This window comes from Heteronotia binoei, chromosome 15 (genome assembly GCF_032191835.1).
Source record: "Heteronotia binoei isolate CCM8104 ecotype False Entrance Well chromosome 15, APGP_CSIRO_Hbin_v1, whole genome shotgun sequence".
Classification (NCBI taxonomy): Eukaryota; Metazoa; Chordata; class Lepidosauria; order Squamata; family Gekkonidae; genus Heteronotia; species Heteronotia binoei.
Genome location: NC_083237.1, coordinates 64,060,581 through 64,085,572, shown reverse-complemented (window position 1 = coordinate 64,085,572; position 24,992 = coordinate 64,060,581). Strand labels below are relative to the sequence as shown.

General features: G+C 48.3%; 1 protein-coding gene across 1 annotated transcript in view; it reads right to left on the bottom strand.

Annotated features, from left to right (window-relative positions):
• Nucleotides 1-24,992, bottom strand: part of LOC132584205 (unconventional myosin-Id) — a 440,151-nt gene that overhangs the window by 129,874 nt on the left and 285,285 nt on the right. The window contains exons 17-19 of the mRNA XM_060256019.1: nt 10,509-10,732; nt 8,090-8,234; nt 1,189-1,293 (exon numbers count right to left, since the gene is read on the bottom strand). Coding sequence (XP_060112002.1) covers nt 1,189-1,293; nt 8,090-8,234; nt 10,509-10,732 — 474 coding nt within the window. The remainder of the gene's footprint in view (nt 1-1,188; nt 1,294-8,089; nt 8,235-10,508; nt 10,733-24,992) is intronic.

Sequence of the window (24,992 nt, the reverse complement as noted above, 5' to 3'; positions counted from 1 at the left end):
TGACCCAAGGCCATTCCAGCAGCTGCAAGTGGAGGAGTGGGGAATCAAACCTGGTTCTCCCAGATAAGAGTCCGCGTGCTTAACCATTACACCAAACTGGCTCTGTTATTAAGAAATGACTCAGTTACTACAAAATAGCGCGAAACAGAGTATCAATTTTCACATACGCACAATAGGCTGCCTTAACGAAGCATGGATGATGATGGTACGCAATATGTTATCAAAGCTGCTTGGCAAAAAAAAAAGAAGTAAACAGATTCAATGGAAAGCCATATTGTAGAGGTATGCTGTCAAATACAATACAAATTGTACTAACCTAATATTTAGCCATTTAACACAAAATTAAGCATGAGATGCAATCTTCATGAGTCGATGTAGATGAAGGTGGGCCCGAATTTCCAATTTAAGAAGGGTTCCTACTTACACAATATTTTTTTCCTGCTACCAAGATGCAATGTCGAGCCACAAGAGCCCGCCACTTTGTCTAAAAGGAAGAACTCCCATAGTTGGGAAGCCCAGAACCTGATAGATGGAGGGGGCGGGTCAACCGACTTACATTTCAGTGCTATGGCATGCTTTGCTGCCATGAACGTTAAGGAGATAAGTTCTCGACGAGAAGTTGAAATGTCGAAGTCATATATTCAATAAAATTAACTGAGGTGAGGGTAGAAGGAGCAGACCAGTTAACCATTTAATTCAAAGTAAGACACTACTCCAAAAATCTGCAATGACAGGACAAAGCCACCAGCTAGGCAGATAAAAGGAGGTACTTCTTCACCCAAAGGGTGATTAACATGCCACAGGAGGTGGTGGCGGCTACAAGCATAGCCAGCTTCAAGAGGGGATTGGATAAAAATATGGAGCAGAGGTCCATCAGTGGCTATTAGCCACAGTGTGTATATATACGTGTATATATATAAATTTTTGGCCACTGTGTGATACAGAGTGTTGGACTGGATGGGCCATTGGCCTGATCCAACATGGCTTCTCTTATGTTCTTAAAAACCAACTGCACCACAGGCTTTCCAGCAAGCCACGGGATAACCTTGGGACATACGAGACAAGTGGACAGGAGTTAGGTACTGGTGTGAAGCCACTTTATACTCTTGAAGAATATTATTATTATTGAATAATAAAATTGAGATTTAGAATTAAGAGGAGAGCCCTTTACCCCTGCAGGTGCCTTACCTTGCGAACATGGGAAGAGAAGAGAACGGTCATGAATTTGTCCTTTCGTTTCAGCTCATTGGCAACGGGGATGAACACGCCTGCCAACTCAGGGTTATCTGGATTCTAGAGAACAAGCAAAAAGATAAGTAAAATTAATTTCATCAGTGAAGTAAAGGACAGAAGTCCCTTCGCTGCCCAGGCTACAATCCTAAGCCAAGTGCCTTGGGGTGAATCTAACTGAACTCTGTGGAAATTCTACACAGACATGCTTAAGGCTGCAGTGCTAGTCTCAGATGAATACTCCCCAATAACAAAACTTTAGCAGTTGCTCTCCAGAATTAACACAATATTCTAGAGCCAGCTGTCCTTGATTCTAAAAATAGCATTTCTTAGAGAGAGGGAGGAAGCACGAACAATGTAAGAATAGCATCAATTAAGATGCCCAGTGGAACACACTCCCACTTGAGATCAGGGCCTTGTGAGAGCTACTACAGTTCCGCAGGGCCTGCAAGACGGAGCTGCTCCACCAGGCCTTTGGGTGAGGTGGTGGGCGTTGAACCACCTTGGCCCTCCCCTGCTTTCTGCTAGTTTTGTGTAGTGGTTAAGTGTGAGGACTCTTATCTGGGAGAACCGGGTTTGACTCCCCACTCCTCCACTTGCAACTGCTGACGTGACCTTGGGTCAGCCACAAGTTCTCTCAAGGCTGTTCTGCTTAAGAGCAGTTCTGGGAGAGCTCTCTCAGCCCCACCTACCTCACAGGGTGTCTGCTGTGGGAAGAGGAAGGGAAAGGAGATTGTGAGATGCTCTGAGATTCCTTTGGGTAGTGAAGGGAAAAGTATAAATCCGATCTCTTCCTTTCTGTTACCTGTCCAAGTGAGGCTCGCATGTGTGCAACGTATTCAGGTAAGATTTACAGAATTTACAACGCGGCGGTCCGGGCGTTGGACTGGAGGTGGAATTGGCACTGACGCCGAGGCTGACGCTGTGCCCGGCGGCCGCGAGGCACGCCCCAACGCCGAACGCCCCAACATCGAACGCCGAACAACTGAGTTGGACTGGGGGCGGTGCCTGCCAGCTGGAAATTGCGGCGGCGGCGGAGTGGACTACGGCCCGACCGACCGGGACAGCGATACGAACGCCCGGGCCGAGCGTGGAATTGACGCCGCGGTCCGGCAGTCGACGGAGGCCGGAGCCGCTGGTTTGCGTTGGAAGAGGGCTGAGACTGGAGCCGAGGGTGGAATCAGCGACGCGGTCAACTGATGCAGGTGAACTGGGTGGTCTGCGACGGGATGTATAGGCTGAATGGGGCCAACTACGAACTGGTCGCCCCTATAGACAAAGCGGGAGGGGACCCCATTGCGCGGCGAGGGGAGTACGTGGGGGGTTTTTACTCACTGCGGACCCACCAGCCTATGCAGGAAACATCGGGTAGTCCCCTTACCACAAGATCTGGTATTCAGAGCCTACGACCAACAAAACCACCCAGGACATCTATAGAACATCTAAAGAACATCTATATAACAACTCTGCTGCTAAAGTTTTAGACTGGAACTCTGGCGTTGCATTGCACTTTAACCCACATTGGCCTGCCATTGCACTTTAACCTACATTGACTGCTAAACATCTTTGCAGCAATACCCACAGTACTCTGTTGCTACCTCACTATCTTTATGAGAGGATTTTGCACTGCACTTTACAACTGCACCTCGTAACCTACTGATAAATTGGATTGTTATTAATTGACACATTAGAGTAATTTATTGTATATTTGGATTGAATTGTATGAATTTCTTAGCTGGACTGAATTGTATGAATTTTTAGCTGGTTAATTTAAAATAGTGGGAGGGATTAAATTAATTTGCTACAGGAGTCAATTTACCAAATATATATAAGAAACTGAGGGAGGGAAGATTCTCAAATTCGTGGGTCAATTAGATTATCAGGACCTAGTGGGTCGAGCTAGTGGAATATCCTTGATTCCAATCTGATAGTGGTGAACTTAGCAGTTGCCACCAGCGAGAGATGGCAGGCTCAGGGATCCCAGTGCTCCTGGGGAGGGGGAGATACAGCGGTGGGAGCAGATATTATAAGGGAAGAGGACAGAGACAAGACAGTGCTCGGTCCTCTTCCAGTCTGCGTCCCATCCCAAGGGAGACAGGTAGCAGGGCCAGACGGAATAACCCACCTCCGTCATTGGTGTTGTGCAACGCCAGGTCCATTAATAATAAGACCTCAATTCTTCGAGAATTTCTTCTCGAACAAAATATGGACCTGGCTTGCGTGACTGAAACCTGGACCCGGGAGGGTGAGACAGTGGCCCTCGCGCAAACAACTCCTCCAGGTTACTCAGTCCTACATCAATCACGGACTAGTGGGCGGGGGGGAGGGGTGGCATTGTTTGTACGGGAGGCTTACTCCTTCAGGGCACTCCCGGCCCCAAAGATTGAAGGTATTGAGTGTGCTGGCCTGGCGTGGGAGGCTGGAGAGGGGTTGGCGGTCTGGCTGGTGTACCGTACGCCTAACGCACCAGCCAGCGCCTTACCATCCCTACTGGAGGCGGCGACGGGCTGGGCGTTGGAGCACCCAAGGTTGATAATCCTGGGTGACTTCAACGTCCATGCTGATGACCCGTCCTCCAGTCAGGCGATGGACCTAGTGTCTTCCATGGCGACACTGGGACTCTCTCAACTTGTTGTAACCCCCACTCACCAGGCTGGTCACATGTTAGACCTGATCTTTGCGGCCGGGGTTGTTGTGAGCGATATAACCGCCAAGGCGGTGCCATGGTCGGATCACTTTGCCCTCAAGGCCCGTGTAGACTTGCCTCCCCAAACCTGTTTAGGCGAGGAGCCTATTATGGCTCGCCCGCGGAGCCAGATGGACCCGGAACGGTTCCAAATGGCTCTGCGGGATCCCTGGCCCTCTGGCACCTCTCTCGATGGCCTGGTTGAGTCCTGGAATAATCGGCTCTCCAGAGCCATCGAGGAGATTGCACCTCGGCGCCCTCTGCGGCCTCGGACTAAGCCGGCTCCGTGGTATACCCCGGAACTGCGCCGGCTGAAGCAAGGCCTTAGACGGCTAGAGAGGCAATGGCGGCGTACCCGCGACGAAGCGACTAGAACATCTTATAGGAAGTTTATGAAGACCTATGAGATGGCAATCAAGGCCACAAAGAAAACATACTTTGCGACCAAGATTGCATCTGCAAATTCGCGCCCAGCTCAATTGTTTAGAATAATTCGGAACCTTACTTCACTGCCACAGGGCAACCCAAAAGCTAAGGAATTGGAGATAGGCTGCGAGGCTTTTGCGAAGTTTTTTGCAGATAAGGTCCAATCGCTCCGCCACGACTGCCCCGCCAATTTAGACGCAGTAAGTGAACTTGAGGCCCAATGCGTGTCTTCGGATGTAACCTTGGACTGCTTCGACCCGCTCAGCTTGGAGGAAGTTGACAGAATTCTTGGCACTGCACGATCCACAACTTGTGATCTGGACCCATGTCCCTCCTGGTTAATTAAGGCCTGCCAGGAGGAATTGAAATGTCCTATACGGGACATTATAAATCGATCTCTCTCGGAGGGTGTTTTCCCAACATCTCTGAAAGAGGCAGTGGTCCGCCCTCTCTTGAAAAAAGCTACATCAGACCCGGCCGTATTGGCACATTATCGGCCGGTCTCAAATTTGCCCTTTTTGGGCAAAATTATAGAGAGGGCTGTGGCGTTGCAGTTACAGGATTTTCTGGAAGACGCTTCCACCTTGGACCCATGCCAGTCCGGCTTTCGCCCGGGCCATGGGACGGAAACAGTCTTGGTCGCCCTCATGGATGACCTCCGGCGGCAACTGGATCGGGGCGGCTCGGCGGTATTGCTGCTGCTCGACCTGTCGGCGGCGTTCGACATGGTCGACCACCGGCTGCTGACCCGCCGCCTTGCCGACGCAGGAATTCGGGGGCTAGCCTTACAATGGCTCTCCTCCTTCCTTGAAAATCGGGGACAAAGGGTGGCAATTGGGGGGAAGCTGTCTCAGAGACACCCGCTTCATTGTGGGGTGCCTCAGGGGGCAGTTCTCTCCCCGACATTGTTTAACATCTTTATGCGCCCCCTTGCCCAGCTTGCCCGGAGGTATGGGCTTGGTTGTCATCAGTACGCTGATGATACCCAGCTCTATCTATTGATGGAAGGCCGGACTGGTGATGTCCCTACAAATTTGGACCGGGCGTTACAGGCCGTGGCTGACTGGCTCAGGCTGAGCGGGCTGAAGTTGAATCCAACGAAGACTGAGGTCCTTTGCGTGGGTCGGGACGGACCGGGGGGGGAGATTACTCTGCCAGCTTTTGACGGTGCGCCACTGACACCAGTGCGCAGGGTCAAGAGCCTGGGGGTGCTACTGGAATCCTCGCTATCAATGGAGGCCCAGATAGCTACCACCGCAAGATCCGCCTTCTTCTATCTCAAGAGGGCGAGGCAGTTGGCTCCCTTCCTGGAACGCGACGACCTAGCAACTGTGATCCACGCAACGGTCACCTCAAGACTAGACTACTGCAATGCCCTCTACATGGGGCTGCCCTTGTGCCGAACGCGAAGACTTCAGGTAGTGCAGAACGCAGCGGCCAGGCTGTTGATGGGACTACCTAGGTGGGAACATGTGCGGCCGGTGCTGCGGGATCTGCATTGGCTACCGGTCGTCTACCGCGTTCGGTATAAGGTGCTGGTTATTACCTTTAAAGCCCTATATGGCCGAGGACCTGCCTACCTCAGGGACCGCCTCTCCCCATATATCCCCAGGAGAGCGTTAAGATCTAGCTCCCAAAACCTCCTACAAATCCCTGGGCCAAGAGAGGCTAGAATGAAGATAACTCGGGAGCAAGCCTTCTCATTAGTGGCCCCGCGCTGGTGGAATCAACTCCCAGAGGGGGTGCGAGCCCTGCGGGACCTGAACCAGTTCCGCAGGGCTTGCAAAACCTCTCTTTTCCAACTCGCATTTGAATTAGGACCAGACTAACTTGATAAAATCATTCTAACTCTAGCCATCTTATGTTGTAACTGAAGCTGATAATATGTAATTGTGACACCAGAAATTATAGCACCTATTTTTATGTATTTTAATCTATATATGTAATTGTATTGTATTCATAATGTTTATCTGCTTTTAATTGAATCATGACGTAGTCATGTCTGTGAGCCGCCCTGAGCCCGCCTTTTGGTGGGGGAGGGCGGGATATAAAAATAAAATTTATTTATTTATTTATTATTTATTTATTAAAAATCTACAGCATTTCTGCCTAATTACACTAGAGAGGCAGGGAAAATTGGGGACATGAATGTCAGGAAAGGCTGAATGTGACCCCTTGACCCTGAACTCATAAAGACATCTCAGTTATACATCCACATGCAAACTGAAATTGTTGCCAATACAGAAGCCATCTCTGAACAACGAGGTTCTTTTCTTGGTAACTGCGGGAGGAGTTCTCTCTCTCTCTGTTCCATGAAGAAGGAAGCAGGTTTCTACACCCTGCTTTTCTCTACCCAGGGGAGTCTCAAAGCAGCTTACAATCACTTTTCCCTTCCTCTCTTCACAAGAGGCGCTTTTTGATGTAGGTAGGGCTGAGAAGGTTCGGAGAGAACTGTGAGTGGCCCAAGGTCACCCAGCAGACTTCATCTGGAGGAGGAGTGGGGAAACAAACCCGGTCCTCCAGATTAGAGTCTGCTGCTTGATGTGGAAGAGGAGTGGGGAAACAAACCCGGTCCTCCAGATTAGAGTCTGCTGCTTGATGTGGAAGAGGAGTGGGGAAACAAACCCGGTCCTCCAGATTAGAGTCTGCTGCTTGATGTGGAAGAGGAGTGGGGAAACAAACCCGGTCCTCCAGATTAGAGTCTGCTGCTTGATGTGGAAGAGGAGTGGGGAAACAAACCCGGTCCTCCAGATTAGAGTCTGCTGCTTGATGTGGAAGAGGAGTGGGGAAACAAACCCGGTCCTCCAGATTAGAGTCTGATACTCCTAATCACTACACCACACTATTTGAATGTTTGGCAATTCCGATCTCGTTTCCCTTTCTTTTTTTGTTAGACCTGATTTTTAAATTGGTGGGTTTCCAACTGAATGCCACCTATATTTCGAACCCACCCAACCACTGCATCATAAAGGTAAAGGTAATAATAATAATAAATTTATTCTTATATCCCGCCCTCCCCCGCCGAAGCGGGCTCAGGTAGTCCCCTGTGCAAGCAGCAGTCGTTTTCAACTCTGGGGTGACGTCGCATCACTATGTTTTCTTGGCAGACTTTTTACGAGGTGGTTTGCCATTGCCTTCCCCGGTCATCTACATTTCCCCCCCTCCCCCTCCAGCAAGCTGGTTCTCATTTTACCAACCTCGGAAGAATGGAAGCTCAAGTCAACCTCAAGCCGGCTACCTGAACCCAACAAAGACCACAGACGGGAAACCTGCCTGTACATTCCTGACTCTCAAATGATCGGTTAGCAACTTAAGAATAGACCTGAAACCCTCTCTAGTTCTTCTAGCACAGAAGACTAAATTTCTAAACGGAATCCATTTATACACTGAGGTTGTGTGTTCTTCAGTTGACCCTGCCTCCTCTAAAGATTCCACTGGATAGGAGTGCGATTTGGAAAAACCGCTTTGATTGCAGACTGAGAAGAGAGGTTTTAGGGATGAAAACAGATATAAAGTGGGGCGAGGATTAGAGATCAAAGGGTTGGCATGCTCTCTGTGAGACACTAACAATTTCTGACAACTATCCCTAACTTAGCAAGTTACGGCATTTGCATTGGTCTCGTTTCAAGGGGTTTGGTTAAGTAGGATTTTATAATGAATTAGCCGCCCTGAGCCCGCTTCGGTGGGGTAGGGAGGGATATAAATCGAATGAAATAAAATAAAATAAATAAATTCTGTGACACTTACTGACGCCAGGTAGTCCCCGTGCCAGGCTCTGTGGAGGCCGATATCAGTTCGGTGGCCCTTCAGCAGCTCTACTGCAGCCACCTTCGCCCTGATCTGAGGAAGGTCTTTTGGAGGGATGCTCTTGATGAGTTCGTGTGCCCTCCATCTGAAAAACAAGGCACGGCACAATTCGCACATCAGCCCGGTCTGGGAAATCTTGAACATCTGACTTCTCCATTAGATTAATTACATCTTCATACAGTGCATCTTTCGTGTGAAGGGCATACTGACTGCCTTACTGTTGGTTGCCATAACTAGAATCAAACATGGACAGGCTTTGTACTGTAGTTACCGTATCATAAGAACATAAGGAGAGCCCTGCTGGACCAGATCAGTGGTCCATCCAATCCAGTGCCCCATCTCGCACAGTGGCCAACTCATTCCTCTGGAGGGCCAACAACAGGGCATAAAGGCCAAGGCCTTCCCCTGAGAAGAACACCAGAAGAGCCCTGCTGGACCAGATCAGTGGTCCATCCAGTCCAGTGTCCCATCTCACATAATGGCCAACTCATTCCTCTGGAGGGCCAACAACAGGGCATAAAGGCCAAGGCCTTCTCCTGAGAAGAACACCAGAAGAGCCCTGCTGGACCAGATCAGTGGTCCATCCAGTCCAGTGCCTCATCTCACATAATGGCCAACTCATTCCTCTGGAGGGCCAACAACAGGGCATAAAGGCCAAGGCCTTCTCCTGAGAAGAACACCAGAAGTGCCCTGCTGGACCAGATCAGTGGTCCATCCAGTCCAGTGCCCCATCTCACATAATGGCCAACTCATTCCTCTGGAGGGCCAACAACAGGGCATAAAGGCCAAGGCCTTCCCCCGAGAAGAACACCAGAAGAGCCCTGCTGGACCAGATCAGTGGTCCATCCAGTCCAGTGCCCCATCTCACATAGTGGCCAACTCATTCCTCTGGAGGGCCAACAACAGGGCATAAAGGCCAAAGCCTTCCCCTGAGAAGAACACCAGAAGAGCCTTGCTGGACCAGATCAGTGGTCCATCCAGTCCAGTGCCCCATCTCACATAGTGGCCAACTCATTCCTCTGGAGGGCCAACAACAGGGAATAAAGGCCAAGGCCTTCCCCTGAGAAGAACACCAGAAGAGCCTTGCTGGACCAGATCAGTGGTCCATCCAGTCCAGTGCCCCATCTCACATAATGGCCAACTCATTCCTCTGGAGGGCCAACAACAGGGAATAAAGGCCAAGGCCTTCCCCTGAGAAGAACACCAGAAGAGCCTTGCTGGACCAGATCAGTGGTCCATCCAGTCCAGTGCCCCATCTCACATAGTGGCCAACTCATCCCTCTGGAGGGCCAACAACAGGGCATAAAGGCCAAAGCCTTCCCCTGAGAAGAACACCAGAAGAGCACTGCTGGACCAGATCAGTGGTCCATCCAGTCCAGTGCCCCATCTCACATAGTGGCCAACTCATTCCTCTGGAGGGCCAACAACAGGGCATAAAGGCCAAGGCCTTCCCCTGAGAAGAACACCAGAAGAGCCCTGCTGGACCAGATCAGTGGTCCATCTATTCCAGCCTTCTGTCTCACACAGTGGCCAACTCATTCCTCTGAGGGGGGCAACAACAGGGCAGAGAGGCTGAGGCCTTCCCCTGATGCTGCCTCTGAATGCGGAGGTTTCCTTTAGTCACCACAGCCAGTAACCACTGAGGGACCTATCGTCCACGAATCTAATTCTCTTTTACAGCCATCTATGCCTACGGCCATCACTATATTCAGTGGCAGCTAGTTCCATATTTTAATCACTCACTGTGTAAAGTGGCATTTCTTTTTGTCCACCCTCAATCTACTGCCCATTAGCTCCACTGAATGCCCTAAAGCTCCAGTATTTTGACAGAGCAAGTTTTCTGTCCCCTCTCTCTAAAGGTAAAGGAAAGGTCCCCTGTGCAAGCACCAGTCATTACCGACTCTGGAGTGACATCGCATCATGACATTTTCACAGCGGACTTTTTTACAGGGTGCTTTGCCATTGCCTTCCCCAGCCCTCTACGCTTTCTCCCCAGCAAGCTGGGCAGTCATTTTACCGACCTCGGAAGAATGGAAGGCTGAGTCAACCTTGAGTCGGCTATCTGAACCCAGCTTCCGCTGGGATCAAACTCAGGTCGTGAGCAGAGCTTAGGACTGCGGTACTGCAGCTTTTCCTCTCTACCCTGTGCATAATTTTATAACCCTCTGTTATATGTCCTCTGCTTAGTCATCTCTTTTACACTGCAACGTCCCAGCTTCTTCAGCCTTTCCTCCTAATTTCCACTGTGGCTTTCTCCAGTGGCAATGATGTCGGTTGGCTGCAACCCATGAGGGCGCCGGCCACGTGCTGCGGCCCTGACATGCTGCAGCGCTAGGAATGGCTTGCTGCAGCCCCCTACCTGTGATAGATGGATTGCAAGGCCTCTTCAAACCTCCACAGCACTTTCGGAGGGCTGGGCCACTTCACGTGCCTGCCGTAACCCTTCATGGACCTCACATTATGAAACTGCCGAGCCACCTCCCGGATGTAAGACTTGACTTTGTATCGACGGTAGCACTTGATGATCTTGAGGGCAGCTCGGGTCCTCTTGTAGCGCAGGCGGGCCAGCGTGCCCCTCCAAACCTGCAGGAGGGGGGAAGAGAAGGGGTTTAAAACGCTAGAAACAGCCAGGCAAGGTTGGGAGTGGCATCCTTGTGCCCGCCCCCCCCCAAATCTGTTTTCTAAGATACATTATGTTGCAAGATACAGAATGCCAGGCCTTTCTAAGATACATTATTTTGCAAGATACAGAATGCCAGAATGCAAGATACAGAATGCCAGGCCCTTCCACACTAAATAATGCAGTTTCAATCTGCCTTGGTTACCGTTTCCAAGTGGATTTTGCTATTGCACACAGTAAAATCCTACTGAAAGCATGTGAGAAAGAGACCCGCATGATGGGACTTGCGTTTTTGTAAACCGTTAGCCACCATTTGACTGCAAAAGGTCTCCTCGCATTCAGTGGATTCCAAGATACTTGAAATTCCCACATCGGGCCTTGCTTTCATTTCAAGATGCAGAAAGGAACAGAGAGGAGTTAAGAGCCCAGAACGACTTCGTATGAAAGAGAGTCTAAATTCTGCACCAGGAGACCTGCGTTACCCAACCCAGATGAAGCACCCAAAACTGAATTTGTTCTGCCTCTCGCTGCATCTCACAAAGGGTGGCTCCTCAGAAATTCCAGTCAGTTTTTCTGACTGCATTCCATTAACTCTCACACTCAACAAATACAACAGTACAGCTACTAAGACACAATAGCCAAGCAGCAATTTAAAATTTTTCCACTGCAAGGTCACAAGCGTTCACCCAACACCTTATTGTTGCATTCTTGTATGCAGGGCTTTTTTTGTAGCAGGAACTCCTTTGCCTATTAGCCACACGCCCCTGATGTAGCCAATCCTCCAAGAGCTTCCAGTAGGCCCTGTGAGAAGAGTCCTATAAGCTCTTGGGGGATTGGCTACATGTTCTCCAGAGAGCACTGCATTCAGGGACACAAAACCTATTGTCCATCCCCGGACCAAAGGAAGCCAGGCTGTGTTCTACACAGGCTAGGGCCTTCCTGGTGGCAGAACCAGAAATGTGGAATGCCTTCCCAGAGGCCATAAGGGCCCCTGCGGGATCTTTCTCAATTCCGCAGGGCTTGTAAAACTGAATTGTTCCAACAGGCCTTCAACACCTAATCGGGAGAGAACTGCCACCTTACGCTGCTGAGGAGCGACGAACATTGTAGGATCACTAACAGCAAAAAGAAAGATCCTGCCACGCCAAAGTTGTACAGCACCACAAAATGTTTTAAATTGTATTTTACTGGTTTTAAATTGTACTATAGAACTGATTGTTAAGAACATAAGAGAAGCCATGTTGGATCAGGCCAATGGCCCATCCAGTCCAACACTCTGTGCCACATAAGAACATAAGAGAAGCCATGTTGGATCAGGCCAGTGGCCCATCCAGTCCAACACTCTGTGTCACAGAAGAACATAAGAGAAGCCATGTTGGATCAGGCCAGTGGCCCCTCCAGTCCAACACTCTGTGTCACAGAAGAACATAAGAGAAGCCCTGTTGGATCAGGCCAATGGCCCATCCAGTCCAACACTCTGTGTCACAGAAGAACATAAGAGAAGCCATGTTGGATCAGGCCAGTGGCCCCTCCAGTCCAACACTCTGTGTCACAGAAGAACATAAGAGAAGCCCTGTTGGATCAGGCCAATGGCCCATCCAGTCCAACACTCTGTGTCACAGAAGAACATAAGAGAAGCCATGTTGGATCAGGCCAATGGCCCATCCAGTCCAACATTCTGTGTCACATAAGAACATAAGAGAAGCCATGTTGGATCAGGCCAATGGCCCATCCAGTCCATCACTCTGTGTCACAGAAGAACATAAGAGAAGCCATGTTGGATCAGGCCAATGGCCCATCCAGTCCAACACTCTGTGTCACAGAAGAACATAAGAGAAGCCATGTTGGATCAGGCCAATGACCCATCCAGTCCAACACTCTGTGTCACATAAGAACATAAGCGAAGCCATGTTGGATCAGGCCAATGGCCCATCCAGTCCAACACTCTGTGTCACAGAAGAACATCAGAGAAGCCATGTGGGATCAGGCCAATGGCCCATCCAGTCCAACACTCTGTGTCACATAAGAACATAAGCGAAGCCATGTTGGATCAGGCCAATGGCCCATCCAGTCCAACACTCTGTGTCACACAGTAGCAAAAAATTTTATACATACACACACACTGTGGCTAATAGCCACTGATGGACCTCTGCTCCATATTTTTATCTAAACCCCTCTTGAAGGTGGCTAGTTAGGTGGCTCCATATTTTTATCCAAACCCCTCTTGAAGGTGGCTCTTGTTAGTTGCCTGAGTCCACTTGTGGAGAGGGCGGGATAGAAATTGAACATTATAAATAAATAAATGAATCAGGGGTGTGTGGCCTAATATGCAAAGAAGTTCCTGCTACAAAAAAAAAGCCCGGCTCATATCGCATTACTCCCATCAGTGGAACATCAAAGGAGCAAAAAAACAAAGCTCCTTTTTTCTTTTGTTTTTTAAAATAAATTTTATTTTATTAAATCTAATCCAGTACAAAGGGAACATAGGGAAAATAAATAATAAAAAATATAAATCTAACGCACAAGGATCCAATTTAGACCACTGGACGCATACAACAATTTACAAAGCCAGTACCTATTATGCTAGGTCTTAAGAAATAGCCCATAATTCATCCTATTAGGCAAATAAGAAATTTCCCCAAAGAATTCCAAAACCTGGGCCCAAAGCAAATAATAATTTATAGCCAAATTGGTATCATTATTGAAGAAAGGACTACCCATTGTCTTTCCTATTACATACTGGTCCCATAACGTATCATGCCACATTTCAATCGTGGGGTTTTCCAATTTTTAGCAATTGTCAAGCAAGCTGTTGCCAACATTGTCCAGAATAAAGATTTCTGACCTTTACTTGCCAACTTATCAGGCCAGATATCAAATAGAAGGCTCCTTGTATTATTGTTCATACAGTGATCACCTGGGGGGGGGGGGCTGGAATTCTAGCAGGAGCTCCTTTGCATATTAGGCCACACACCCCTGATGTAGCCAATCCTCCTGGAGCTACCAGTAGACCTTGTACTATGAGCCCTGTAAGCTCTTGGGGGACTGGCTCCATCAGGGGTGTGTGGCCTAATATGCAAAGGAACCCCTGCTAGAATTCTATCTCTGGACCCTGTACTAAGAGCCCTGTAAGCTCTTGGGGGACTGGCTCCATCAGGGGTGTGTGGCCTAATATGCAAAGGAACCCCTGCTAGAATTCTATCTCTGGACCCTGTACTAAGAGCCTTGTAAGCTCTTGGAGGATTGGCTCCATCAGGGGTGTGTGGCCTAATATGCAAAGGAGCCCCTGCTAGAATTCTATCTCTGGACCCTGTACTAAGAGCCCTGTAAGCTCTTGGAGGATTGGCTACATCAGGGGTGTGTGGCCTAATAAGCAGAGGAGCTCCTGCTAGAATCCCACCCTTGAGAATAAGTGCAAAAGTCAGAGGCTACATGAAAAAGGTGGTCACAGACGGCTTTAAAGAAAATCAGACAGGTTCGTGGAGGACAGGTCTATCAACTGCTACTAGCTTCCACATTCACCGGCAGTTGGACTTCCGGGGGAGGAAAATGTCGAGCTGAGCTGCTTCTCATAACGGGAGCAGACTGGAACTTCTGTTCGGGGTAGTGGAAGGCAATCTAATGCCTATTGCCTACTTTTCTCAGTCAGAGATTAGTCCAAGATATGCACAGGAAACTTTGAGGAGATTTACCTTGGCTAAAAGGGAGTCCGGGGGGGGGGGGGGGGCTCCTTTGAGGGGTCTCCGGGAAGAGTTGCATTTTCCACATTCACCAGCAGTCAACCTCTGATCACCAGGAGGCCACATCAGAAGAAGAACACCAGGCCTCTGTGCCCTGTTGCTGGCTCTCCAAACTACTGGCTCTCCTCACAGGAACCATATTGAGAAAGCACCTCCCCGCCCCCGGCAAAAAATAATAATAACCCATTTGATTGTGTTAGGGTAATATTTGTTTCTCCTTGTGCAGAAAATGAAAAGGGTCATTTCCTTTCACCTTACAGGGCTCCGTGGACGTGCACCAATTCTTCTGTTTGTACTGGAAATGAGTTCGTTATCCAACCTGGCTATTCATTTTATGAAGTTCATGCAAAGAGGCATTTGCCCCTGCAAGCTTTGCAGAATTATGTCAAGTCAGGAGAGGTCAAGAGAGATGAGCCACTGAGAAGAGAATGTGAAATGGCATTTGCTACCAAGTCCTGACGAAGAACACATAGTAAACTCTGCCAATTCTGAAGGAGTAGAATGACTTTTATTTTAAATATATCAGATCCTTTTTTTATCTCCCCCACCTCTGTCTTCCTTGAAGAAGCACCCAAAGCAGCCAAGTATCCTAAGAGAACACAGGAACATAAGAGAAGCCATGTTGGATCAGGCCACCAAAGAGACATCTTTAAGAATCTGCACAACCCACCAATTCTCCAATGACCAATCAGAATCCTTGCTGGGGAAAAGCCCCACCTAGTTCCACCTACTTTTAAAAAAACACTTGGCAGGAAAGAAGAAGAAGATGATGATATTGGATTTATATCCCACCCTCCACTCCGAAGAGTCTCAGAGCGGCTCACAATCTCCTTTACCTTCCTCCCCCACAACAGACACCCTGTGAGGTGGGTGGGGCTGGAGAGGGCTCTCACAGCAGCCGCCCTTTCAAGGACAACCTCTGCCAGAGCTATGGCTGACCCAAGGCCAATCCAGCAGGTGCAAGTGGAGGAGTGGGGAATCAAACCCGGTTCTCCCAGATAAGAGTCCACACACTTAACCACTACACCAAACTGGCTCTCCACACCAAACTGGCTCACCAATCATGACCAATGTTCCCTCTAAGCTGTAGAGTCTTGTGAGCAAAAATTCTACTTTGTGAACTACTGGCATTCAAGTTGTGAGCTACTGCATCAATTAGTTTGCTCCGGGGTCATCCTTCCTGAGCTAAGACAAAAATCTGTGAGCTGGAGGCTAAAACTCTGTGAGCTAGCTCACGCTAACTCAGCTTAGAGGGAACACTGATCAAGACACCCCTGGGCATCTTGTTGGAGCCCCCCGATGTACAGCAAGTACTAGAAACATCTTGTCACATATGCAAATATACAATAGTAACAAAACACCAAAGCTACCACTGACTTCAACCCCAATGCAGGGGGATGAACCCTAGAATTTTTCCATGTGCTGTGAGACCAAACATTAACTTATTTCATGGAGCTGGTGAGCAACAAAACACAAACTACCTCCTCGCTACTTGGAAAACCTCATGGTTTTAGAGGCTGCAAGGTGTAAACATCACCAACCTTTGTCCTACACATATCAGGTAGCACTTCTCTCACACACTTGCAGATGCTCTCAACCTTCTAGGCTCCAGGGCATGAACCAAAGTCTTTTGGATAGCAGCATCATAGATCATAGGGGAGGGACGGTGGCTCAGTGGTAGAGCATCTGCTTGGGAAGCAGAAGGTCCCAGGTTCAATCCCCGGCATCTCCAAAAAAGGGTCCAGGCAAACAGGTGTGAGAAACCTCAGCTTGAGACCCTGGAGAGCCACTGCCAGTCTGAGAAGACAATACTGACTTTGATAGACCAAGTGTCTGATTCAGTATAAGACAGCTTCATATGTTCATATGATCTGGCCTCCAAATGCATAGAAAATACGGAAAGATCTTACATTTTCGGCAAGCTTTAAAATGGTTTGATGTAATTTTTTTTTTTAATTAGCTACTAGGACATCACAGTGGTTTTCGTCTATCCAACTTTGATAAGAGGCTTTTACGTATTCAAGGGCTCAATTGCTATTACACACAGGAAGCTATTGAAAGAGCTCTGTTGGTAGGTGGGAGATATATATATATTTAAAGTACAACACGCTTAATTTCAAGGACAGCATGTACTATGATTTATTCATTCCCCATAGCAGCATCTGCAGAAACTGCTGTCTGCAATGATAGTCAGGTGGGTAGCCGTGCTGGTCTGAAGCAGCTGAACAAAGTTTGGCGCCTCTAAGACCAACAAACTTTGTTCTGCTGCTCTCCAGAAAGTAAGAGCTAAGAAACACCGATTCCCCACTAGCCTTACGCCGCTCTCACTCTCCTCTCCTCTGTGGGGCTTCCATCGGATTTCACACTATCTGCCCCTCACTCCGCTTCTTTTGTGCAGCAAACAACAACGACAAGAAGAAGACCACAGATTTATATCGCGCCCTTCTCTCTGAATCGGAATTTCAGAGCAGCTTACAATCTCCTTTATCTCCTTCCCCATCTTGGGTGGGGCTGAGCAGGGCCGGCTCTCCCAGTAGGCAGACTAGGCGGTTGCCTAGGGCGCCGCGAGGGTGGAGGCGCCAAATTGGGCTCCCCACCCCCCTCCCGGTGCCCCAGGCAAGCACCTAGTTTGCCTGCCTCCCCCGCCCCCATCGCCGTCCACCACCACCACTGCCGCTGCCAGTCCCTCCATTCCCTCCGCCTCCCCCCCCACAGCTCTGCGCCCCCGCGCCTCCCCGCCGCACCTCCTCCCTCCTGTTGGACCCTTTCCCACCCACCCCGTGCCAATTTCAACGCTGGAACCGGCTCTAGCACCACATTCCAGCTCTCTAAAGCCCCCCCCTCCCTGCCCGAACACTCGAATCGTGGGTAAAACCACGCCACGGGGCCGGGACGCGCTCACCGTCTCTCAGGAACAGCGTCCTGAAAGGGCGATCCCCACTGCCTCCTCTCCCATCCAGGAAGTGGGGAGGGGAGGAGGCAGCGGGGGTCGCTCTTCCAGGATGCTGTTCCTGAGAGATGGTGAGTGCATTCCAGCCCTGCGGCGTGGTTTTACCCGCGATTCGAGTGTTCGGTCGTGGCAGGCTTTAGAGAGCCAGAACACGGTGCTTGAGCTGATTCTGGCATTGAAATTGGCACGGGGTGGGTGAGAAAGGGTCCAAAGGGAGGGAGGAGGCGTGGGGGGCGTGGAGCCATGGCAGGGAGGGGGGGAGGCACAGGGGTGCTTGGGGGACGCCAGGCAGTGAGTCAGCCTAGGGCGCCATGGGGCATCGGGCTGCCCCTGGGGCTGAGAGAGCTCTCCCAGAAGCTGCCCTTTCAAGGACAACTCCTATGAGAGCAATGGCTGAACCAAGGCCATGCCAGCAGGTGCAAGTGGAGGAGTGGAGAATCAAACCCGGTTCTCCCAGATAAGAGTCCGCGCACTTAACCACTACACCAAACTGGCTGTCACCTAAAAAACAGTTTCTGTTTGCTGCGCAAAAAAGGCAAAGCTATTTGTAGCCCCAGGGCAGATAGTGTGAAATCTGACAGAAGAGGAGGGTGAGAGCGGTATGAGGCTAGTAGGAAATGGGACTGGATAGTGAAAGAGAAATGGGACTGGATAGTGAAAGTTTTATCGTGGAGTGAAATGGACAAATTAACTAAAACCTTAAGAGACTATGACCTAGATATATTCCAAAAGGAGTGGAAGAAATTTAAAGAATACATCGAGAAAGAGTGGAACGTAAAAAGACATTGGACAATTTTTTAGTATGAATGAGAAAAGAAAAGTATTGAACTTTGATGGGTTAAAGGTACCTTTATAATTGAACTCCAATTTATAACTTTGGGGAAGTCAAGCAATGGAGGGAGGGAAGGTTGAAATATCATATGGGTTAGAGATAGAAAAGACATAACTAAATATTGTAACCATATGTTATTAATAAACTGTTAAAACACAAAGTTTCTTCCTCAGATTCTTTGTGGCTCTGTCCTCAAACGGAAGGAAAAACTATTTTATTTTATTTATTTATTTAGAATTTATATCCCGCCCTTCCCACAAGTGGCTCAGGGCGGCTTCCAACATTAGATCCAACATAAATTAAACAATATTTAAACATGTAAAGAAATAACTTTAAAACAGATAAAACAGATAAAACCATAAAAATTAATAAATATTCCAATATATACAGAGATCTGGCAGGTGGCATTAAAATTCTCAAGCTAGGTGTAAGCTAACCGGAAGAGGGTTGTTTTACAGGCCCTGCGGAACTGAACAAGGTCCCGCAGGGCCCTCCCCTCTTCCGGTAGCTGATTCCACCATGTAGGGGCCATAACAGAGAAGGCCCTTTCTCTTGTGGCTTTCAAGCGGGCTTCTTTCGGCCCAGGGACAGTAAGGAAGGAAAACTAATGGCTTCAAAGTTCACTGTTTTCACAGCTGAAGATTCAGATGGGATAGCCACGTTGGTCTGAAGCAGCAAAACAAAGCTTGAGTCCAGTGGTACCTTTCAGGCCAACAAAATTTAATTCTGGGTATGTGTATCTGAAGAAGCGAGTATGTGCATGAAAGCCTATACCCAGAATAAACCCCCAGCAACCACAGGGGCATAAGAAACTGTCTTCATGGATACTGTGGACTGTTTTCTTTTCTGTAATTAAGGTAGAATCATAAAATCATGGAGCTGGAAGGGGCCATACAGGTCACCTAGTCCAACTCCCTTGTCAGGATCCCAGCCTTAGTGCGGCTTACGGGCTCCAGAGAAGCCTGTGTTTCAGCAGTTACAGGGACTACATTTCCCAGGATTCCTCTTGTCCCTCTATTTGGGTGGGCAGCACTTTTGGAGAGAAAAACATGCCCAGTGAAGGCTAGAGGGGTGGGACCTGGAAGGAAGGGAATAAAAGGCCTAGTTAAAGACAGGGAAGTGTTCTCTCTGGGAAGGCTGCAGTCATGAGAGCTCCCTCATCCAAAGAGTAGTAAGTCAGCTGGGATTAGAGGAAGGGAATGTATAGTTAATTGTGTCAGGGCTCTTATTTCTTTTGTATCACCTCTACTACTGTTTGATGATGATGATGATGATGATGATGATGATGATGATGATGATGTTAGATTTATATCCCACCCTATATGCTGAACCTCAGAGTCTCAGAGTGGTCACAATCTCCTTTACCTCCCCCCCCCCCCCGTGAGGTGGGTGGAGCTGAGAGAGCTCTTACAGCAGCTGCCCTTTTAAGGACCACTCCTACAAGAGCTATGGCTGACCCAAGGCCATTCCAGCAGGTACAAGTGGAAGAGTGGGGAATCAAACCTGGTTCTCCCAGATAAGAGTCCACACACTTAACCACTACACCAAACTAGCTCTCTCTTGTTCACCACTGTACTAAAAAGCTTACAAACCCATCCGTTTGTTCTTGAGCACTTACAATGAAGTCCCTGGGTCTGCAGGTCTCTTCAGTCACAGATAAAAGGCGTTTTCCTTGCTAAGAAGGAAAACAGGGGTCAAGTGGGTGTTCGAGGTCCTCCCAGACAGACCCTTACAGCCAGTAGAAGGCCCTTCCTGGTTCCATGCTTGTGACACCCCTGCTCAATGCATTCGTGTTGCTAAGGAACCTTGCCTTGCTGAGCTTCTTTGACTGCCCATATCCAATAAAAAGACCCCTTGCGCCTCAGGCAAGAACAGCCTTTGGCACAACAAAAGGTTAACAATACCCAGGCCTGTTTCCCCCTTGGATTTGAGAGACACCGAAAGGAGAGATTTGCTATAGACTGGCCTGATTTATCCACACACAAATGAATCTTGTAGGGCAGACATCTCCCTGAAACGAAGAGGAAACCCTCATCCAGACCTCTCATCTGTAATATTATTGTCGATTTTGAAAAACCAGCAAGGCTTGGGTTGAGGTTTGAGCGTTCACCTCAGTTCCCCCTAAAGCAGAGGAGCTCCAGAAGTCACTTTATTAAGAGCTACGCAAGCAGCCAACAAGGCATGAGACGAGATGACAGGCGGGCCTTGGCTCCTGCAGCTACGCAGAGGCTGACCAAATCCGCGGGACACAATTGCAGAAAGAAGCCTCAGAAGGTCCATGTACGGTAGCCCCCCGGAGTCCAATTACCTTGCTTGGGCACGCCTGAGGGCAAAAGCCACAGAGGGCATTTGTAATCAAGGGCAAGCCCCCAGAGCTGAGCTGCCACGACTGTAAGAATTCCCTTTGCTAAGGGCCCTTCAACACTTACAAGACACGCATTCTGGGAGGAAGAAAGGGAAGGGCATGGACAATGAGAATACAGACGTGGCAAAGCTCAGAATGGAGAGGGCCCTCCCCCCCGCGCTATACTCGAGAGTGCTGTCATAATGGGTTGTTTAAAAATTCATCACTCTGGCCTTTTCTAGGCATAAGAAGTTAAAAATACAACCCAGAGAGAATGCCAGAACAAAGCAGTCGTGGACAGAATCACGACGCCGCAAACACAAAAACAGCAGCCGTGAAAGAACATACATGTTCAACTGCCCTGCAAAAGAGCATCTTAGCAACGTCCAGCCAGCAGAGATCAAAAAGGGGGGCGCTCCAGCAATTTACAGACTTCCTCATCCAGTGGCGCACGAGCCCCCCTTGGTATTCTGTATCTGTCTCTAGGTTCTGGTGGGCTGCCATGTTTGTCTGAAGCAATAGCACAAACTTTGAGTCCAGTGGCATCTTTAAGACCAGCAAAGTTTAATTCTGGGTACAAGCTTTTCTGTGCGCATGAATTAAACTTTGTTGGTCTTAAAGGTGCCACTAAGCTTCGTCTCTGTTTCATGGTTCTGAGCATGCTACCCTGCCACTGCTTTGCAGCCCTCTCTCAGCCCCTCTGGGAGGGGTAGAATTCTAGCAGGAGCTCCTTTGCATATTAGGCCACACACCCCAGATGTAGCCAATCCTCCAAGAGCTTATAGGGCTCTTCTTACAGGGCCTACTGCAAACTCCAGGAGGACTGGCTACGTCAGGGGGTGTGGCCTAATATGCAAAGTTGCTCCTGCTAGAATTCCATGTTGGATCAGGCCAAAATATATATGCACACACACACACTGTTGCTAATAGCCACTGATGGACCTCTGCTCCATATTTTTATCCAATCCCCTCTTGAAGCTGGCTATGCTTGTAGTCGCCGCCACCTCCTGTGGCAGTGAATTCCACATGTTAATCACCTTTTGGGTGAAGAAGCACTTCCTTTTATCTGTTTTAACCTGACTGCTCAGCAATTTTATAAGCATTTCCGGCTCAACATTAGGAAGAACTTCCTGACCGATAGAGCGATTCCTCAGTGGAACAGGCTTTCTTGGGAAGTGGTGGGCTCTCCTTCCTTGGAGGTTTTTAAACAGAGGCTAGATGGCCATCTGACAGCAATGAAGATCCTGTGAATTTAAGGGGAGGTGTTTGTGAGTTTCCTGCATTGTGCAGGGGGTTGGACTAGATGACCCTAGAGGTCCCTTCCAACTCTTCCCACACGGCCAATTGTCCAGCCCAGTTAAAACAACAAAAGGGGTTCGTCAAGGCTGTATTTTGGCTCCACTTCTTTTTAACTTATACCTGAATGATATAGTCGATTCTCTTGCAGGTCCCCACTTTTTCCCCAGTCAAAGTTGGTGAGAAATTTATTTCTATCCTGTTATATGCGGATGACGCCCTGTTAATTTCTCATACCCAAATTGGCCTGAGAAGACTGTTGAGACGCTTTAGTCAATACTGCAAGGATAATCTATTGCATGTAAATTAGGACAAAACTAAGATTATGGTATTTGCCCGCAGACCTAAATACTATAACTGGAGGATGGATGGGAAACCACTCGAACAGGTTCCCTTGTTTAAATACTTGGGTGTCATATTCCATCAGTCACGCTCTTGGGTCGCTCATACAGACCATGCTACACATAACATTGAAAGAGCTGCAGTGGGACTACTGCGATTTTATAGAAGAAGAGGTGGTTGCCTTGAACGCCCAACTGTTGAAATTTCCCAAAGAAAATTATTACCGCAGCTGCTCTATGGGGCACCAGTATGGGCCTCTGGAAAGCTCCACTCTCTAGAAGTCTCCCAGAATAAATTTACACGTAGGCTTCTTGCGGTTCCCCCTTCAACACCTGGGGGCTCCCAAAGCGGGAGCACATACAGCCGGGGCTGCGTGAACTACACTGGCTGCCAGTTGTATACCGGATTCGCCACAAAGTGGTGGTTATTACCTTTAAAGCCCTATATGGCCGAGGACCTGCCTACCTTAGGGACCGCCTCTCCCCGTACGAACCCCAGAGAGCACTGAGGTCAGCAGGGAAGAACCTGCTGACTGTTCCTGGCCCAAAGGAGTTAAGACTCCAGAGTACCCGTACTCGGGCCTTCTCAGTTTTGGCCCCACAGCTGTGGAATCAACTCCCAGAGGAAATGCGGGCCCTGCGGGACATTGAACAATTCCGCAGGGCCTGCAAAACCATCCTGTTCCAAATGGCCTTCACCAGCTGATACTACTAAATTGCCAAGTAAACTTGCCGATGGAATAGCACTAAATGTATTAATGTTTTTAGAATTTTATGGATTTTAATTAACTGTCTTCAAATGTTATTTATTATACAATGTATGTATCGAATTTTATGCTGTTAGCCACCCTGAGCCGCTTGGTCGGGGAGGGCGGGATACAAATAAAATGTGACTGACTGACGGACTGACCTTCACCAATGACCAGACTGGTCCCTCGTGTAAGAACTTTAGTCTATAAAATGGCTATCAACTTCTGGTTTAAGATTATTTTCCATTTGGCATCGGAACTGTTAATTTTGGCATACGGGGAAATGAAGGATAGGTCGTGGCGCACTTTTATTTTGGAAACAGTGGCTAAGCTTGGGTTTTCAGTTGATTCCCTGGGCTCCCTTGGGTTTGATATGGCTAAATCCTTGGTTAAGCAAAGGCTGACAGATCAATCTATTCAAGCCGACAGGGGAATTATAGGCAAACTGAAAACACCTGTGATTTATAGCCAGCTGTCCACGTCGCCTCCGTTACCTTCTCCATATTTTGCAAATTTAACGAACTTTAAGCACCGGAAAGCTTTCACGAGGGCTCGCTTTGATTTACTGCCACTACTGGCCAACGAAGGCCGGTTTAGGCAGATTCCTTATCAGGAAAGAGTTTGCACTTGTGACCTAACATCCATTGGGGACCTCTATCATGCCATGTTTTATTGTCCTGATTTTAAGACTGAACGGAATAGGTTTCTGGGTCGTATTTTGTCTTCTCTTTTTGGTAAGTCAAATCAGGAGAAATTAGTCTTCTTGTTGTCTGACAGAGATAGACACATCACTCTTCAAGTTGCAAGATTCATGACTGGCATTATGGAAAAGAAAACGAAGACTGTGCCACACTAACTGTCAAGTCTGCTGTATTTTTATTAACATGTTTTCTAACTCTGGTTCAGAAGCAAGGGATTCTGGGCTCATACTGAACCCAGAATGCCGCTAGCTACCTCTCCTTCCCCCCCCCCCCTCCTCTTAGCTATGCCTTTGTTGTGTAGTCTGCTTTGAAATGCTGATATGTGAACAAGATAGTGGAGCCTTCTCAAGCCGGGTGTCTGTGGGAGTGTGAAGCGCCAAGGCCTTGGCTTGGGAATGAGGGAATAACATCCTAGTGTGAAAACATACGGCTTAGAGTGCCCCGCCCGTAGGAATCCTTTGATCTATGCCTTAAATGCTTGGTTAATGTCTATGTACCCCAGTCCTTCAATCTCTATCATGGTCTTCAGTTCTGCTTTCAATAAACTAGCAACTTTGTTTCAACCAAAGACTCGTTATTGAATTCAGCCGACTTGACACTAATTGCTTATTAGTATCACTCTGGGTTGTTTACTAGTGTAGTACTGGTTAAATTTTTTTCTGATGTTTTAAATTTTATATCTGGTTTTTAAAATTGGGTTTTAGTGTATCTTATTGTATGAAGGCACGAGGCATTCTATTTCCTTTTTCTCCTTGTTCCTTTTGTTTTATCATTGAATCTGGTTGCTGGATGCTATGGCAGTATGTGCTAATGCAAACAAAATTGACTGACTGATTTAAGGTCCCTTCCAACTCTATGATTCTATGATAACCAAACAGGTTTGCAGTCTATTGATATATTTATTGTAGGCCTCACCTTTCTTTTATTGAATTAATTTAGTGTTTGCATTCTTTCCTAACTCAGTTTATTGGATTTTAATCCACTGAGCGGAACACATCTCAATACGGGTTGCTCTGCTGAAGCCCTTCTCTAATTACATAGGTTGATCTGTAATCTGATGGGGAAACGCTGGTTTTTGTTAGGGCTGCACAAAAACCGATTTCTGCTTATCGGTTCTTAGCATGCACGGTTTTAAGGGCATGTTGGGACACAGAAGAAAAAATATTAAATTATGACAAGTCAGCCACGGCTTTTGTTTCTGCCTGGTCTCTCCATTAACCCATTCCACCCTCTTCCTTCCCAGCCACCAGAGAGGCCGGGGATGTTGCCA